This window comes from Salvelinus fontinalis, chromosome 23, assembly GCF_029448725.1.
Source record: "Salvelinus fontinalis isolate EN_2023a chromosome 23, ASM2944872v1, whole genome shotgun sequence".
NCBI lineage: Eukaryota > Metazoa > Chordata > Actinopteri > Salmoniformes > Salmonidae > Salvelinus > Salvelinus fontinalis.
This window is the reverse complement of record NC_074687.1, coordinates 19378227-19394973: the sequence shown is the minus strand read 5'-3', so window position 1 is coordinate 19394973 and position 16747 is coordinate 19378227. Positions and strand designations below refer to the sequence as shown.

The 16747-nt window shown below is 44.5% G+C and overlaps 1 protein-coding gene across 1 annotated transcript; it reads left to right on the top strand.

Annotated features, from left to right (window-relative positions):
• The first annotated feature begins 597 nt into the window (after positions 1-597).
• On the top strand, positions 598-16447 carry si:rp71-68n21.9 (kelch-like protein 9). The gene is made up of 9 exons (XM_055878169.1): positions 598-775; positions 1387-1440; positions 1963-2296; positions 2851-2983; positions 9974-10170; positions 10505-11327; positions 11453-11566; positions 13924-14132; positions 14624-16447. Exons 1-9 carry the CDS (start codon positions 720-722, stop codon positions 14909-14911), a joined length of 2208 nt encoding a protein of 735 aa, XP_055734144.1. The 5' UTR covers positions 598-719; the 3' UTR covers positions 14912-16447.
• The last annotated feature ends 300 nt before the right edge of the window (positions 16448-16747 follow it).

Below are 16747 nucleotides of genomic sequence, written 5' to 3'. Positions count from 1 at the left end.
GAGTAAAATATCATATTTTAGAAGACTTTATGCCTCGTATCTTTCATTCAGTTTGATTTGATACAAAAAAATGTTATGGTGTTTGTTTGTTATTTGTTTCCCCCGTACAATTGAACTCACATTTCTTTAGATGCAAATTATTTGAAACATGATATTATAATTTTAAAAAATATAAAAAATAAACTTATGACACTGTAGTGCCACATTTGACACTAAATAAGTATAGTATAGGAGTCTCTGGAGTTTGAAAGGATGAGCAACAAGTCATTGTATACATCTGTCAAATATGGTGGTTAAATGAAGATGTCCCACCCAGGTCGTTTACCATGAAAAAAAAAAATCAGTTTTGGTCTGCTTAGGGGGGTGGCTCTCCCATAGGCACCAATGCATTAGCAGCTGAGTCTGGTCTGCTTAGTTCATTGTCTGTATATGAACCAGAAAAAAATTGCATGTGGGATGTCTCGCTTTCTCTTCCATCTCTGCATCTGTCTTTACAACACCTAATGTGTCAAAATAAGGGTGGGGAGGGTTAAACGAAATGAGCAAGAAAGAGAACTGACACAGGAAGTGGCTGAGCTCTCGGTTTGCTGTGAGAAACTGACTGTGCTGCTGTTTACCACGCTCTACATAACGGTTCCACTTTGCATCCAGCTGCTGCAGGAAGACATTTAGTGATCTGTAAAGCATTAAACAGATTGCTGTATGTTGGTTATGTGTGTATGCCGGAAGAAGGCCGTCCGGTTAGGGAGAACCTGTTGAAAATAATAACTTCAAGGTAGGTTCCTTCCTTTCCTCTCATGTTTGTTAATGCAAGTGTAAAGTGTGTACACTTGATATAGAGCACAAAGTCTTGCACAGAAACATCCATGATGCAAAAATAGAATATAAACAGAAATTATGAATATGTAGTGAGGTGTAAGTTCAGAGTTCAGAGGCTACTGTTAGATGTAAAAAAAATACTATTGTAATCCACTAGAAACATCAGAAAATGTATTGAAGCATTGAAGTTACACTATAGCAACATACTGCAACATAAATGTTGTGTGAAGTTACAGGAATGTCTTAACATTTACAGCGTACACGTACATGTATACACTAACACAGAGACAGTATGGTAACGATATGATCAAGAAAGCCCCACATTGCAAACATACACCTCTAGCCCTGGGCCTGTTCTGATGAAGTGAGTCATACTATAGAGCATTGAGTACCAGACAACCTATGTATGAAACAAAGACATACTCAACTGTTTCATTTCCCAAATTGTAGTTTGTTCAGAGTGAAGAGGCTCTGAAAGAGAGAATAGAAAAGTATATTGTACTGACAGACTAAACATCAATTTAATCCTGCCCTGTTTTAGTTTTGTCTCATCTCTCTGTTTCTAAGGAACCTTTCACAGAGGGGCAGCAGGAAATCCAGCAAGACACCAACAGAGATGGGGTAGGCTGATCCGAATATTTGTCATTTTTAGGTTTAAGTATTTTGTCAGGGGCACAAATTTCACTGGGGACGGGAGACATGTCCCCACCACATTCTGAAATTGCATTTTTGTCCCCCCCCCCCCCCCCCCCCCCCCCCCAGTTTTATAACTGGAATGTGATACAAAATGAGGAAACGGTGTGCTTTAGGGCCATGCAGACGCCTCCGAGCGGTCGGGTAGACTGTTTGGAGTGTTTATCCGACTGGATAAAATAATTATAATTATGCCCCCCCCCCCACTTCTAAAACCAAAGTTGCACCCCTGATTTTTGTATATGAATCAATGTGAGAATACAAAAGACGATCCACTGTAAACCTTAATGTAAACGGACAAAAATCCAATATATGCACTTTTCAGCACTGAAGATATGAGTTTATGGGAAAAACAATGTCATAGAAAGATGAATGTGATAAAGGGTGGAGTTAATTTACTGTAGCTGAGGATGATACAGCAGCTCTCAGACCCCTGTCGTTGTGTTCCAGGGGCAGTGGAGAGGAGAAAGAGAGTGTGCAGGGGAGGTTTCACAGGAGATTGTCTCGTCTGGGGAGCAGAGGCTCTCTTAGAGAGCCACCCAGACCTCCACCACAGCCTGTCCAACCCTCAGCCACATCTCCGCCCCCAGCCCCGGCCCCAGTCACGGCCACAGTTGACAGTCCCACTCCCCCAGCAGCGAAACCTCCAACCCCTACAGCCCCAGCCCCTAAACCCTTGGAGCTTCCCCCGAAACCCACTGATATAAGCCTGAAGCCAAGCCTCCCTCCAAGGCCTCTAACCAGGTGGTTCAGCAGCAATGAGCATGGCACTACAGTCCTACAGGTACAACCCAACCAGCCCTCATACACCAGGCAGAGATATTAAAGGTGTAATAGGGTTATCCCACATAACAAATACTACATTTTACTATAGAATACTATCGTACTTACTATAGAATTCTATAGTGTCCTGTAGTAAACTGTAGTATACTGTGAAATACTATATACTATACACTGTCGTATCCCTCGATCGTGTAGTGCTTACTGTAGAATTGTGTTGCATACTGTAGAATACTATACTACACACTGTACTGATACGCAAATATTTAATATGCATATACCCCGCCCATTTCCCTCCCCAATATCCATATCCCAACAAATACACTACAGTATACTACAGTCATATCTGCAAAAACACTGCAGTAAATACTACGTATAAAAATATTTTAGTATACTATAGTCATTTTTTTGTAGGATTATTTAGCTGTGAGGGTTGCCAAGATGTATAAGAATCATAGGACGATTATTTCAGTAATCTATCTGAATGGTTGCCAACACCATTTAACATGGAGCGGATCGAGACCATTGATGGAAGATGAATGTTATTCTTCCTTCCAGGGGTTTGAGTTGTTCCGTGGTGATGAGACTCTCTGTGATGTCATCCTGGTGCCTGGGGACAGCAGTGACACCTTCCCCGTGCACAGAGTCATTATGGCCTCTGCCAGCGACTACTTCAAAGCCATGTTCACTGGTTAGTCTGTGATAAATAACATTCAAAGAGGGCTTTCAATTTATGCAATATGTCAATATATTTTTATATGTCAAATTATTTCACTGGTGATTGTTTTAAAATGAGAAAAAAGAAGGAACCGCACACTGCTCTTGATAGTATCACTGCTCTTTAATAAGCTTAATGGCCTCACGTACTTCTCAGAGATTTTGTGAGTTTTTTAAATTAGCACACTCAACCTAGCCCCACCCACATCCGTTCCACGCATCGAATGGGGTTGGAGTCGGAGGAAAACAAATAAGTGCTACCAAATATCACAATATGCATTTCATAAATATTCTTATAAAGTGTGGACATAAAACATGTCTGTAAAACCACAATGAGGACATCGACCTACCAAGCAAGTTTTCATAAATCATTGGGTACAGCGCGAGAAAAACGTCAGAGTAATCTGAAAGCAGCACAACAAGGCTCCACGAAGGGAAAGATGTGGGAGAGGCAAGTGGTCAAAGAGGGGACCAGGAACACAGGCTGTGGACACGGAGCTACAGCAGGACGCGGTAATTAACCTCTCCAAAAAAGTCTGACACGCAAATCTCAGTCTTATCTAAGGACCTCTCTTTTGTACCTACATGTACAGACCAACCATTTGATACGAAAGTAGATCGGTTTATATTCTTTCGCAAGAAGTAAACTTAAGCATGGGTTTTCTCAAAACACTGTTTCGTGCCTAGAAACTCAACAAAGAACTGGTACCCATTTTAAGCCCAAAAGTAAATTCTGTCCTATGGTTAACAAGCAATGTAACAGTTTAGCTTCCGTCCCTCTCCTCGCCCCGAACCAGGGACCCTCTGCTCTGCACACGCCGACAACAGCCACCCTCGAAGCATCCTTACCCATCGCGCCACAAAAGCCACGTCCCTTGCAGAGCAAGGGGAACAACTACTTCAAGGTCTCAGAGCGAGTGACGTCACCGATTGAAATGCTATTAGCGCGCACCCGCTAACTAGCTAGCGATTTCACATTGGTTACATCAGTATGTACGAGAAAAACAAACTACATTCAGAAGAACCTCACTAGAACAGAAGAACAGGCACTTAATGAACTAATGAAAGATTCATCTTTGGTTATTAAACCTGCAGATAAGGGGGTGCTGGGGTTGTTTTAGACTATGAAAAATACAAAGAGATTCAGAGACAACTCAGTAGTGAACGTTTCTATAGAAAACGGAGTGTTGATTCCACACAGGTGTTCGAAAGGGATATATGCTCTAATCTGGAGCAAGCCCTATTAAATAACCTTATCTCAAAACCTGAATATGAATATCTTTGCTGTAAATGTGCCACACATGCCTGTACATTTTGTCAAAATTACACAAACCTAAAACACAACAAGGCAATTATCCAGGCAGACCAGTGGTTGCAGGAATGGACTCAATGGTAGAGCCATTGTCGAACTTCGTAGACTCTTTTTTTTTTTATGTGCAAGCATTGCCATCATATGTGAAAGACTGTAGACTTCATAAACAAGATTTCACTAATAACGGGTTTAACAGAAGACTGTATTTTGGTCACATTAGATGTCGAGAGTCTTACTATTTCAGGTCTGATGATGAACACTATCTCCAAACGAATGGAACATAGATGGGCTCCACAGTCGCTCCGAGCTATGCTAACCTTTATGTACCGAGGTAAAGACAGTTTCAGGTTGGATATTCAACGGATATTTGTGCTTTCAACCCTGAATAGCTCTCAAACCACTTGAGCCACAGACTCCAAATAAGTGTCATGATGTTGGAAAAATTGCACACAACATTGCACAGGTCTTATTTTCACTATTTGACCCTTAATTAGCTTTGAAAAGCTAATAAACATGTGGAAATGTGAGCAACATTTTCTATTCCTAGTTGAATTAGAGAACGTAAACGAAGTACAAACCTTTTTATATTTGAATTTCAATAGCTCCTTGGTCATGTGACCTACTGACTTCAAACATGGTTCAGAATGTACACTCAGTGGGCCTGCACACCCTTAAGTTTGTCCATTTTCATCTCACACGTTTTTACATGATTTGTTTTACTTTAGAGTTTCAATAGCTTATTGGTCATGTGACTTACTGGACTCAATCAAGGTTCAGAATGTACACTCAGTGGGCCTACATATTTCACACCCTTTAGTTTGTCCATTTTCATCTCAAGCAATTTTTCATGAATTTTCTATCTTTTTCAATGTTTCTAATTTCAATAGCTCCTTGGTCATGTGACCTACTGACCTCAAACAAGGTTCAGAATGTCCACTGATCCCCCTTCTATATTACACACCCTTTAGTTAGTCCATTTTTATCTCACACGTTTTTACATGATTTTTTATCTTTAGAATTTCAATAGCTTCTTGATATTGTGACCTGCTGGACTCAAACAAGGTTCAGAATGTACATCAGTGGGCCTACACATTGCACACCCTTTAGTTTGTCCATTTTCATCTCACATGAGTTTACATTAGTTTTCAAAATGTTAAATTTCAATAGCTCCTTGGTCATGTGACCTACTGACTTCAAACAAGGTTCAGAATGTCCACTGACTAGCCTTTTATATTGCACACTCTTTAGTTTGTCCATTTTCATCTCACAAGTTTTTACATGAATGTTTTTAACTTTCTAATTTCAATAGCTCCTTGGTCATATGACTTACTGACTTCAACCAAGGTTCAGAATGTCCACTGACTACCCTTCTATATTGCACACCCTTGAGTTTGTCCATTTTCATCTTGCCCGTTTTTACATTCAATTTTTTAGTTTCTAATTTCAATAGCTCCTTGGTCATGTGACCTACTGACTTCAAACAATATTCAGAATGTACACTCAGTGGGCCTACACATTGCACACCCTTTTGTTTGTCAATTTTCATCTCACACGATTTTACATTAATTTGCCTGCTCTGCCCCCGTGAAGCACAGTGTCACTCACACACCTATTCACTTGGGACTTCTCCCTGGGGCCTTCCTGACCTCCAGGCAGGCCCCCATTGACCTGGTGACCTCTGACTCCTGGCCTCTAGGCCTACACTCCCTGCATGCCTGCCTGCCCTCTCCTTGGGCCTGAGAGTGTATAGCTTTCTCCCTGGAACTACAGCCCTTCAGGCCTCCACACCTACTCTCCTTACCTGGTCAACACCCCTCTCCCTTGGCAGAGTATAGCTTACTCCCTGGAATTACTAAAACGTCTATTGTCCCGCTGTCAGGAACCACGTGCACCCGGTAACCCGTAACGGGCTCTGTGCTCCTGGTGACCCACCCTCTTTTTTCTGGTCACAGACTAAGTCCCCACTCCAACATCCATGGCCTGAGTGCTGCCCCCAACCCCTGAGTCCGGGCCGCCCCTACTCGGACTCTGAGTGCCCCCCAACTTGGGGGAGGCCTCCTCGTGCACCTGGTGACCTTTTGACTTCCACAGCGAGTTCCAACCTGACTCACTGTCCCACCAGAGGACTGCGCATCTCTAATTAGATGACGAGGCATTTGGCTACCTCGAGACTCTTAATTATGTCTCGCCGTTTTCCCCCGCTTCATCGAATTTACTCAATTTGACATAAGTGGGTCACAGCCACCCCGAAGGTGGTTTGAGTGCGAATGTGAAGGGTTGCATGCTACGGTCAGATATCATCAAATTTACATCCATTCAAGTCACGACCAGTGGTATCATCAGAGGCTTTTCTGTCTTACAAACTGGACATCAGTTGCCGCTATTAACCTTCAGCGGACTTTAACTGGGTTTTTACACCCAATCAACATCAAGTGCCAGCGCAATACTTATAGGCTTGAGAAGCAAATGCTCCTCGCAGTATCTAGCGGCACCATCGACCGGGTGTCGGAAGAAGCAACAAAAAATAATCATCCCCTTTAAATAATTTGCTTGCCCAGTCAGCCCTCCGGGACAGAGCCATAGGAACCACCTTTACCAGCGCTTCATCGCTATTCCTCACTTTGACATGAGGGGGTCACAGTCACCCCACGAGGGATTTGAGTGTGACCGCGTCATGTGGGTACGCTCCTTTGAGTTTCATCAAGTTGACATTCAGTGATCCGTGCCCAGTGGGAACCTAGGCTTCTTCCGGCTGTTTTATGGTTCCACAGCAAAGCAATGGGCGTGGATAGTACTACCCATATCAGATGTAGGCCTCCCTCCCCAGACAAGCTGGAGATACCTATCCCCACTTTGTAGGGCATGAGCCAGATCCATGCAATGCCCTATCACTGTGGGACCAATGGGTTTAGTCTCCGCCTCAAGTCTAGTGAGCGTAGAGGAGACCTCCCCACCTACAATGTGTGGGGCCCGCGAGCGTCGTAGCTAGGGAAATCTGCGAGAAGGGCCCGGCGTGTGTCCAGAGTTGCCGCCGCCGGACCCAACCCCCCACCGGTCCGCCTTCGGCCCGCCGACGGGCACCACCCTGACGAACCCCCGCACGCAGCCCCTTGCGAGACCACACGAGAGACCGTGAGATGGGCCGAACAACAAACTTCCAATGGTGCTGAGAGGAGGACGACGGAGCGACTGCTCCCCTAGCCGCGGCTCTAGCCCAGCCCTGCTTCGCACCCCAGCCCGACCAACCCAGCCCTTAGAGCCAATCCTTATCCCGGAGTTACAGACCTTTTTTGCCAACTTCCCTTACCTACATTGTTATAACATTCCAGAGGCTGTTCCCCTTGGAGACCTGCTGCGGATATAGGTACCGCCCGGCGTGAGATTTGCACCGTCTCCCCCGGATTTTCAAGGGCCAGGGAGAGTTCACCGGACACCGCCGAAACCGTGACGCTTTCCAGTGCTTGGGCCCCTCTCTCGGGGCGAACCCATTCCAGGGCGCCCTGTGTAACGGATGTGAAATGGCTAGCTAGTTAGCGGGTACGCGCTACTAGCATTTCAATCAGTTACGTCACTTGCTCTGAAACCTAGAAGTAGTGTTGCCCCTTGCTCTGCAAGGGCCGTGGCTTTTGTGGAGCGATGGGTAACGACGCTTCGTGGGTGCCTGTTGTTGATGTGTGCAGAGGGTCCCTGGTTCGCGCCCGTGTCGGGGCGAGGGGACGGTTTAAAGTTATATTGTTACATTGATTGTTACATCGATGCTGTTTTTTGCATATGGGGAGGAACGGGAAAAGAGCTGTCAGACTTTATGGCATTACTCATTGACATTGACCCCAATCGCAAATTCACTATTGAATGTGACACTAAACGTGTTCATTACCTCGATATGTGGATTGAGAAATCAAATGGAACCCTGTTTACAGCTATGTGTAGAAAAGAAACGGACATAAATACTATATTACAGGGGGACAGCTTCCATCCTGAGGCATTAAAAAGAGGACTTCCAAGACGCCAGTTTTTCAGACTGCTCGGGATATGCCACTCCACAGAGGACTATCTAGAAAAAGCAGCGGAGATGCGCAATACGTTTCTAAGAAGAGGCTATTCTCCACAATGTGTGGATGAAGCTCTTAATTTGGCATTGGGGAAAACGCGAGATGAACTGCTACAAAAAAATACCAACTAGAGCTAAAGAACACTGTAATGTTCACAACCACATATACTTTGAACTCGCGAAACGTGGGAGATGCTGTCAAGAAACACTGACATGTTTTATCATCGGACCCAGCTTTGCCTGCTGAATTTAAGAATCCACTACTTGTTGTATATAGGAGAGGTCGCAATTTACGCAATAAATTGGTCCATGCCAACTGAACTGCCAGCCACAAAAGAAAATCAGCCAGGCTCTTTTACGCCCTCTTCCGAATGGAAGCTATAAATGCAGAGGTTGCGCACAGTGCAACAATATGATGAAGTGTTAATATTTCTGCCACCCACACACGGGAAAACGGTTCCAAATAAATTACATTATTACGTGCTCCACCACCCATGCTATTTACATTATTAAATGTCAATGTGGGCTCTGCTATGCCGGTAAAACCTCTTGTTCTCTCAAAGAGAGAATCATTGAACATAAACGTTAAATTAGGAGAAACGACAGGGATTATCCAGTCGCAGTACATTTTAATGACCTAAAACATGACCTTTCTACCTTTTTAGATTTTGTGGCATAGAGAACGTTAAGATATCAGACAGGGGACGTCATATAAATAATACTCTGAGCAAAAGATAATGTTTTTGGATGTTCACCCCCTGGACATTATTTCCTAAAGGTCTTAATGATAAAATGCCAATGTATGTTATGCTGTAGATTTGAACATGAATTATGCCCCTATTTCAGATTACACTGACGTTTTTCTTGCGCTGTACCCAATGATTTATGAAAACTTGCTTGGTAGGTCGATGTCCTCATTGTGGTTTTACAGACGTGTTTTTATCTACACACTTTATAAGAATATTTATGAAATGCATATTGTTATATTTGGTAGAATTTATTTGTTTTCCTTCGACTTCAACCCCATTCGACGCGTGGAACGAATGTGGGTGGGACTAGATCTACATAAGGGCCCTAATTTAAAAAACTCACCAAAGCTCTGACGTAGACCGTGAGGCCGATACATACAGTTTATTAAAGATCAGTGATACTATCAAGAGCAGTGTGTGGGTTCCTTATTTTTTTCTAATTTTATTCAACTGTTACCATGCACCTGCAAAAAAGATAGCTCAGATGTGCGAGTGTCTTTTGAATTACTGGTGATTATTTTACAATGTGTGGTGGAGAGGATTTGTCGAGGGCATATGCTCCCAAAGGATCAATGATCCTAAGTATGTAAGATTGTTTCACAGACGAGTTCAGGGCTGAGCTAATGAAAGTCTCTCTCTTACTGTACTTGCACTCATCACGTCCACTCAGACCAACCACTATAAAGGTGAATGTGGTAAGGAACAAATTCCAGATAAGGACACTGACACCTTGACTTAAAACGTCCTCTTTTTACATCTCACAATGTTAAAATATACTTGCACTCTTACACCATTAACTGTAACAGCATCCACACTCTATATCTCTCCCTTTTCCTCGCTCCCTCTCTCTAGGGGGTATGAGAGAACAGGATATGAGGGAGATTAAGCTCCATGGGGTGAGTAAAACAGGTCTGAAGAACATCATAGAGTTCATCTACACATCCCGGCTGAGTCTGAGCATGGCCAACCTGCACGACACTCTGGAGGCTGCCAACTTCCTGCAGGTCCTCCCCGTCCTCGGCTTCTGCAACAAGCTGCTCAGCACTGAGGTTAGTGAATCCGGTTACCTACTGTTACTGAAACATATTTTTTTACATTTTTCATTTCACCTTTATTTAACTAGGCAAGTCAGCTAAGAACAAATTCTTATTTACAATGACCACCTACCGGTGAACAGTGGGTTAACTGCCTTGTTAACCCACTGGGGATTCGATCCAGCAATCTTTTGGTTACTGGCCCAACGCGCTAACCACCTGCCGCCCCATAAACAATGGGCAGGTGGATGGGTGGATTGAAGAGACAGTGGAAAGTTTGGCCAATGTAAAGACAGGAGACCCTTCACAAGTTCATCCAGTCTTGTCTGTTTACCTGTTTGTGTGGCAGATCACCATTGATAACTGTGTGGAGGTGGAGCGCATCGCCGGGGACCTGCTCCTGGAGGATGTACAGGCCCACATTGGGAAGTTTGTATGTCAGAACCTGTCAGCGCTGCTACAGTCTGGCCGCTACCTGAAGCTCTCTCAGCCCAGCCTGGCCAATGCCCTGGCCAGTGACAGCCTCAAGGGCTTCTCTGAGATGGAGCTGTACCGCATCGCCCGCTCCTGGCTGGACCACGACCCCCCCACCCGCCGCTCCGCCGCCTACTCCCTGATGCGGCAGGTCCGCTTCCCCCTCATGACCCCCACTGAGCTGCTCGAGATCTCCCAGGAGGATGAGGGACGCGATGACGGCCGAGCGGCCATGATGCGCTCGGACACGGCCTGCGTCAACCTCCTGCTAGAGGCCAGCAACTACCAGATGATGCCCTTCCTCCAGCCTTCCTTACAGACGGAGCGCACACGCATCCGGTCGGACGCCAAACACCTGCTGGCGCTGGGCGGGGTGATGAGGCAGCAGCTGGTGGTGAGCAGGGAGCTGAGACTGTATGATGAGGAGATCGGCCATTGGAGGGCGCTGAGGCCTATGGAGGTTCCCCGCTACCAGCACGGCGTGGCCCTGCTCGGGGGCTTTCTCTATATCGTAGGTGGCCAGAGCACCTACGACACCAAGGGCAAGACGGCGGTGGACAGCGCCTACCTCTACGACCCGCGCTTCGACCGGTGGCTTCAGGTGGCCTCGCTCAACGAGAAGAGAACCTTCTTCCACCTGAGCACCCTGAAAGGGAAGCTGTATGCTGTTGGGGGCCGGAACGCCTCAGGAGAGATCGGTGAGTCACTAAGTGTACTGGATAGGTTTTTACTGCAATCTGTTACACAGAAATATCAATCAATTCCAAGGGATTATGATCTTTAAGGTGCATCTTGAGTGAAGTTATGTTTTTTACTCCTTCAGACACCGTGGAGTGCTACAACCTCAGAAGGAACGAGTGGACATTCGTGTCGCCCATGGTCGACCCCCACTACGGGCATGCTGGGACAGTCCATGGTGACCTGATGTATGTCTCAGGTGAGTTTCTCAGACCACTGTTAGTTACATACAAACTTACCAAACTGTTTAAACCTACAATGTGAAGGCCTGAATTGACTGTGATTGTTGTCCTGATAAAATCAGCTTAGACTGGAGAGGTTTTGAGTTAATGAATTCAAACAAAGGCTGTGTTGTTTACATGTTTTAATCCACTCTTGTCAATTAACAACTTTGATAGACTTTAATAAAACATAGTAGTTCTGGAAGGTTCTCATTCTCATCTTGGTCGATTTCTATGTCGGTCTCCTAGCAACTATGAAGGCCAGGAAACACAAAGACCTTTGGTTGAAATGGGTCAGAGTAGACTTATTTTCCCGACGAGGTTAACCGCAGCTCTCTGAAGAGCAATTGTGTAAATGTCTTGCACACAGACAGCCAGAAAACAGCTTATTCTGAACACATGTTTTGAAAGTGCATGTAGAAAATGTATCATTTTTAATCTGCAATCATTTAAACAGTGGTTTAGTAGTTTGAGCCCAAAAAGCAGGTGGATTCCATTGGAGGTGTTATGGAACATATAGAGGAGGTTGTAATGTGCAGAAGAGGCTGGTGGGAGGAGCTATAGGAGTACGGGCTCATTGTAATGGCTGGAATGGAATAAATGGAATGTAGTCAAACGTGGTTTCCATATGTTTGATACTGTTCCCTTTATTCCCTTCCAGCCATTACAATGAGCATGTCCTCCTATAGCTCCTCCCACTAGCCTCCTCTGGCAATGGGTTAATGGCATAGACATTAAACCAGTAGATAGTGATAGCGCTGACGCCATCCATGTATTCCTATGGAAAACTCCCTTTTCGCATAAAGCCGGAAGTATTTGAATTTGAAGCCACCATATTGCTGAATGGGGCTGAATCAGTGGAGGCTGCTGAGGAGAGGTTGGCTCATAATAATGGCTGAAATGGAGCAAATCGAATAGCATCAAACAAATGGAAACCATGTGTTTGATGTTGTTAATACCTTTCCACTTATTACCTTTCCACTTATACCTTTCCAGCGATTACCACGAGCCCGTCCTCCCCAAATAAGGTGCCACCTACCTCATGTGGGCTGAATGGCACCAAAAAAATCGCAAAGGCACATGATGGAAGTGGCCCTAGCACGCAAAGGATCATGGTCAATGTAGTCGCTTTCATCCTGCCTGAGAGAGTCAACCGGGAGTCTCCTCGTAGCCTGCCTGCCCGTGATTGTTCTGTTTCAGCATGTGGACCTGTGTGACTACAAATGTAGTAGTCAGAATGGATCACCATTTAATTAAATATCTCGATTTCTAGCGAACTTTAAAATAATTCACAGTGGGGATCGAACTTGATCATAATAAACACATTTTAGAGACCAAAACGGTCGTCTACATTTTTTGTGTTTGGCCGTTCTGGCAATCATAATTTACATAGGCTTTCTAGGGTAGACTAGGGCTTTTGGCACTGCTACGTTGCTATACAGTAGCCGACCAGCAGAGCTCGTGACTTCACACTCCAGACCGGACACTGGGAGCCTGGGTAATGGCCACAGCTCTCTGCAGCTCGTAGCACCAGACCACGTCCTTCCTGTTCATACCCAAACATTTCTGGTTTTCACATTACTGCTCCTATCCCACTCTACGCTGGTGGTTGACAGTATGTGTAGGAAAACACCTGACCACCGGCTCACAGTTCAGTTCCCTACACCATCATTCTTTCCTTCTCATGGTCCATCCTTCACATTTACTACCAAAGTTACACTGCCTTCCCCTTGAACTCCATGGATCTGTTAAAGTCAGGGGAAGTGAGCTGGAGTCAACGACCTCGTTGGAACTTCACATGATTATGCATAGTATTGACGTCAGACGGAAGCAGCAAGGACACCGATCGTGTGAAACAGTGTGTCTTCCTAATGTTGTGAGATTTTCTGTTGTTTACAGAACACTGGTGCTGTGAGAATAGAATATCAGGGCCTGCTTAGAAAGTAGGAGAAAAAATGAATGGCTGCAGTATTGCCGTTAACATTGATGAGTATGAGCATATGATGCATGGAATGTTAAGGCATACTTATATGAATGTATTCTTATTTTACATTTATGTATTTCTGTCCTTAAGCTGTTCTTGTCTATTAATGCTCTGTATTATGTCCTGTTTAATGTTTTGTGTGGACCCCAAAAAGAGTAACTGCTGATTTAGCAGTAGCTAATAAACTCTCTCTGACCATGGTTTATGGATTGAAATTAAAATGTTTGTCTTATTAAAACCATAGTATACTAGTTTGTAGACATAAAATAGTATTTTAGTAAACATGTTGTCATAACGACAGTATCTACAGTATCTAATAATGAAACCAATGTCAATTCACTGATCCAACAGGCGGAATCACACGGGACACGTTCCAGAAGGAGCTGTTGTGTTATGACCCAGAGACTGACGCATGGAGTCGCCGTGCCGACATGATGGAACTTCGTGGCCTACACTGCATGTGCACAGTGGGCGACCGGCTCTATGTGATGGGAGGGAACCACTTCCGGGGCAGCAGCGACTATGATGACGTACTTAACTGTGAATTCTACAGCCCTGAGGTGAAACAAGGCAACGGCCCTGATTTTAGTCCCAACAATATGATAAGAAATTTACCACTTTCCCGAAACCTTACTCTAATCCTAACTGTTACTTAACTAAGTCCTATGTTTGATGGTCAGGTAGCCTAGTGGTTAGAGCATTGGGCCAGTAAACAAAAGGTTGCTGGATTGAATCCCCAAGCTGACAAGGTAAAAAATCTGTCATTCTGCCCCTGAGCAAGGCCGTTAACCCACTGTTCCCTGGGTGCCGACGACGTGGATGTCGATTAAGGCAGCCCCCCGCACCTCTCTGATTCAGAGGGGTTGGGTTAAATGCGGAAGTTGAATGCATTGTTGTACAACTGACTAGGTATCCCCCTTTCCCTTAAAGTTTTAGGAACTTTCTGGGTTGTGTGAAAATTACGACCTAACAAGGAACCAATGGCATTTGGAGAAATGCGGACTTCTGAGACCATTTAGAGCTCAGACCTGCGTTTTATATCTTCCCCCAGGTGGACCAGTGGACGGTGGTGGCGGCCATGCCACGGGGCCAGAGTGATGTAGGGGTGGCCGTGCTCCAGGGCCAGATCTACGTGGTTGGGGGCTACTCCTGGAACAGCCGCTGCATGGTGGACATCGTGCAGCGCTACGACCCAGAGAAGGACGAGTGGGACCGGGTGTTCAACGTGCTGGAACCCCTGGGCGGCATCCGGGCCTGCACCATGACCGTGCATCTGCCTGAGGGTGCCGTGGACGACGGCCAAATGCAGGAGTGCCCGCTGGACACTGCCACGAACTGAAAGCTGAGATCAAGAACATATAGATTTAGCTTCTCTGTGTTTGTGATGCTGGAAAATGTGACTTTTTTTGTGGGAGAAGTGGACAATGTGCAGTAGATTTTCTCAAATAGATCCCACAAGGGGTTGGAACCGGTTCAGGAAACACAACAGAAAACCGGAAAATAACAAAACATTTAAAAGAACAGAAATGGAACCGGGAACGAAAGTGATCCATATCCATACTGTTCCAGAACTGAACCGTTATTTTTTAAAGGCATGGCAACCGGTTAATAACGTTATTTTACTTTCCTGGCATTTTCTTCTTGTCCCACAAAAAAATGCAACAAAGTGTCTATGCAAAGCCCTCACTCTGTCACTAAGAAACATATTCCAGTGTCTCCCTGCAAGATAAATCTTTGCCTGTGATTTTGAGTGTTTAGGCTACCTGCCCCCCGTTATTTTTTAAAGGCATGGCAACCGGTTAATAACGTTATTTTACTTTCCTGGCATTTTCTTCTTGTCCCACAAAAAAATGCAACAAAGTGTCTATGCAAAGCCCTCACTCTGTCACTAAGAAACATATTCCAGTGTCTCCCTGCAAGATAAATCTTTGCCTGTGATTTTGAGTGTTTAGGCTACCTGCCCCCCCCCCCCCCCCCCCCCCCCCCCCCCTGACTTTACAAGCGTGATTCAGAAGTCAGGGAGAGATTGTTTTAAGTTAGAGAAGAATGGATTCTCTTTTTCAATGCTAGTTGAGGATACTATAGACCCAGTTATCAAGTTTCATGTTGAATTTATTAACTACAAAAATGTAAGATGTTTTTTATTCTGGTGTCGCTCTGCGCACACGAGTTTGTTAGCTATCTAGCTCAAAGGACAGTCAGTTTCTCCATACAAGCTGCTACTCATAGGTATAATTCTGTGGACCTAATTCAGATAATGCATGTCATAACAAGATGCCCAGATCTTCAAGCCTCCTCCTCAACCCTCTCTCCCCACCCGTAAAATATCAGTTGCATCTTCTGTTATAGGCTGCATTTCTGTCCATCACGCATGTAAACAACTAGTTTGCCTGTTCTATCCACACTGATTGGTGAAGTAATTTAATGAGCTAAATGTAAAAAAAAAAAAACTGTTGATTTCACAGGTTAAAAAAGAAACGAAAGGAATGATATAAACCAGGACTTTTGGGGGGGGTTAAAACCAGTTCAGAACTTTATTTTTCTGGTCAGAACAGTGTAACGGAACAACAACAAAGTGGTTCTCTTCAGGACAAAATGATTGGGAAATCATTTTGGTTCAAATCCCTAGGTCTCACTGCCTCCTTAGCTATGTGGTTGACTGACTGTACATGTAGTCGACTGACTATTAGTTTCCACTCCTTGAGTCTATTTTGTTGGAACTATCTTTGTATCTGAGTGACTTCTGCTATGCTCTTTAATATGAAACATTTATGTTTTTAACTTTTGGCATTGTATTTTCAAACTGTAAATGATGGCTTAAATTATGTTTGATTGATAAAATAGTATATTGTATTGTATATGAATGACTAGTGTATTTTAAGAAATTAAAATGCATACTATGAATTATCATTTTCAAGTCAAACCAAACACCACACAATCTAACATGTCATCCCACTAACTAGTCTAGAGGGGTTGATTGAGTTGAAGGGATGTGAGTTGAACATGGAGGTCTTTGCATGTTTCAGCTGTGACCTTGGCACAGTGACATTATCCTTCATCCTCCAGATAAGACAGCAGAGAGGGAGGCCCTAATACCAGACCAAGGTCTACTAACACGTCTGCTATCACAGGGAGATGGAGAGCTTGTGAAACTGGAAACAAACTCAACAGACAC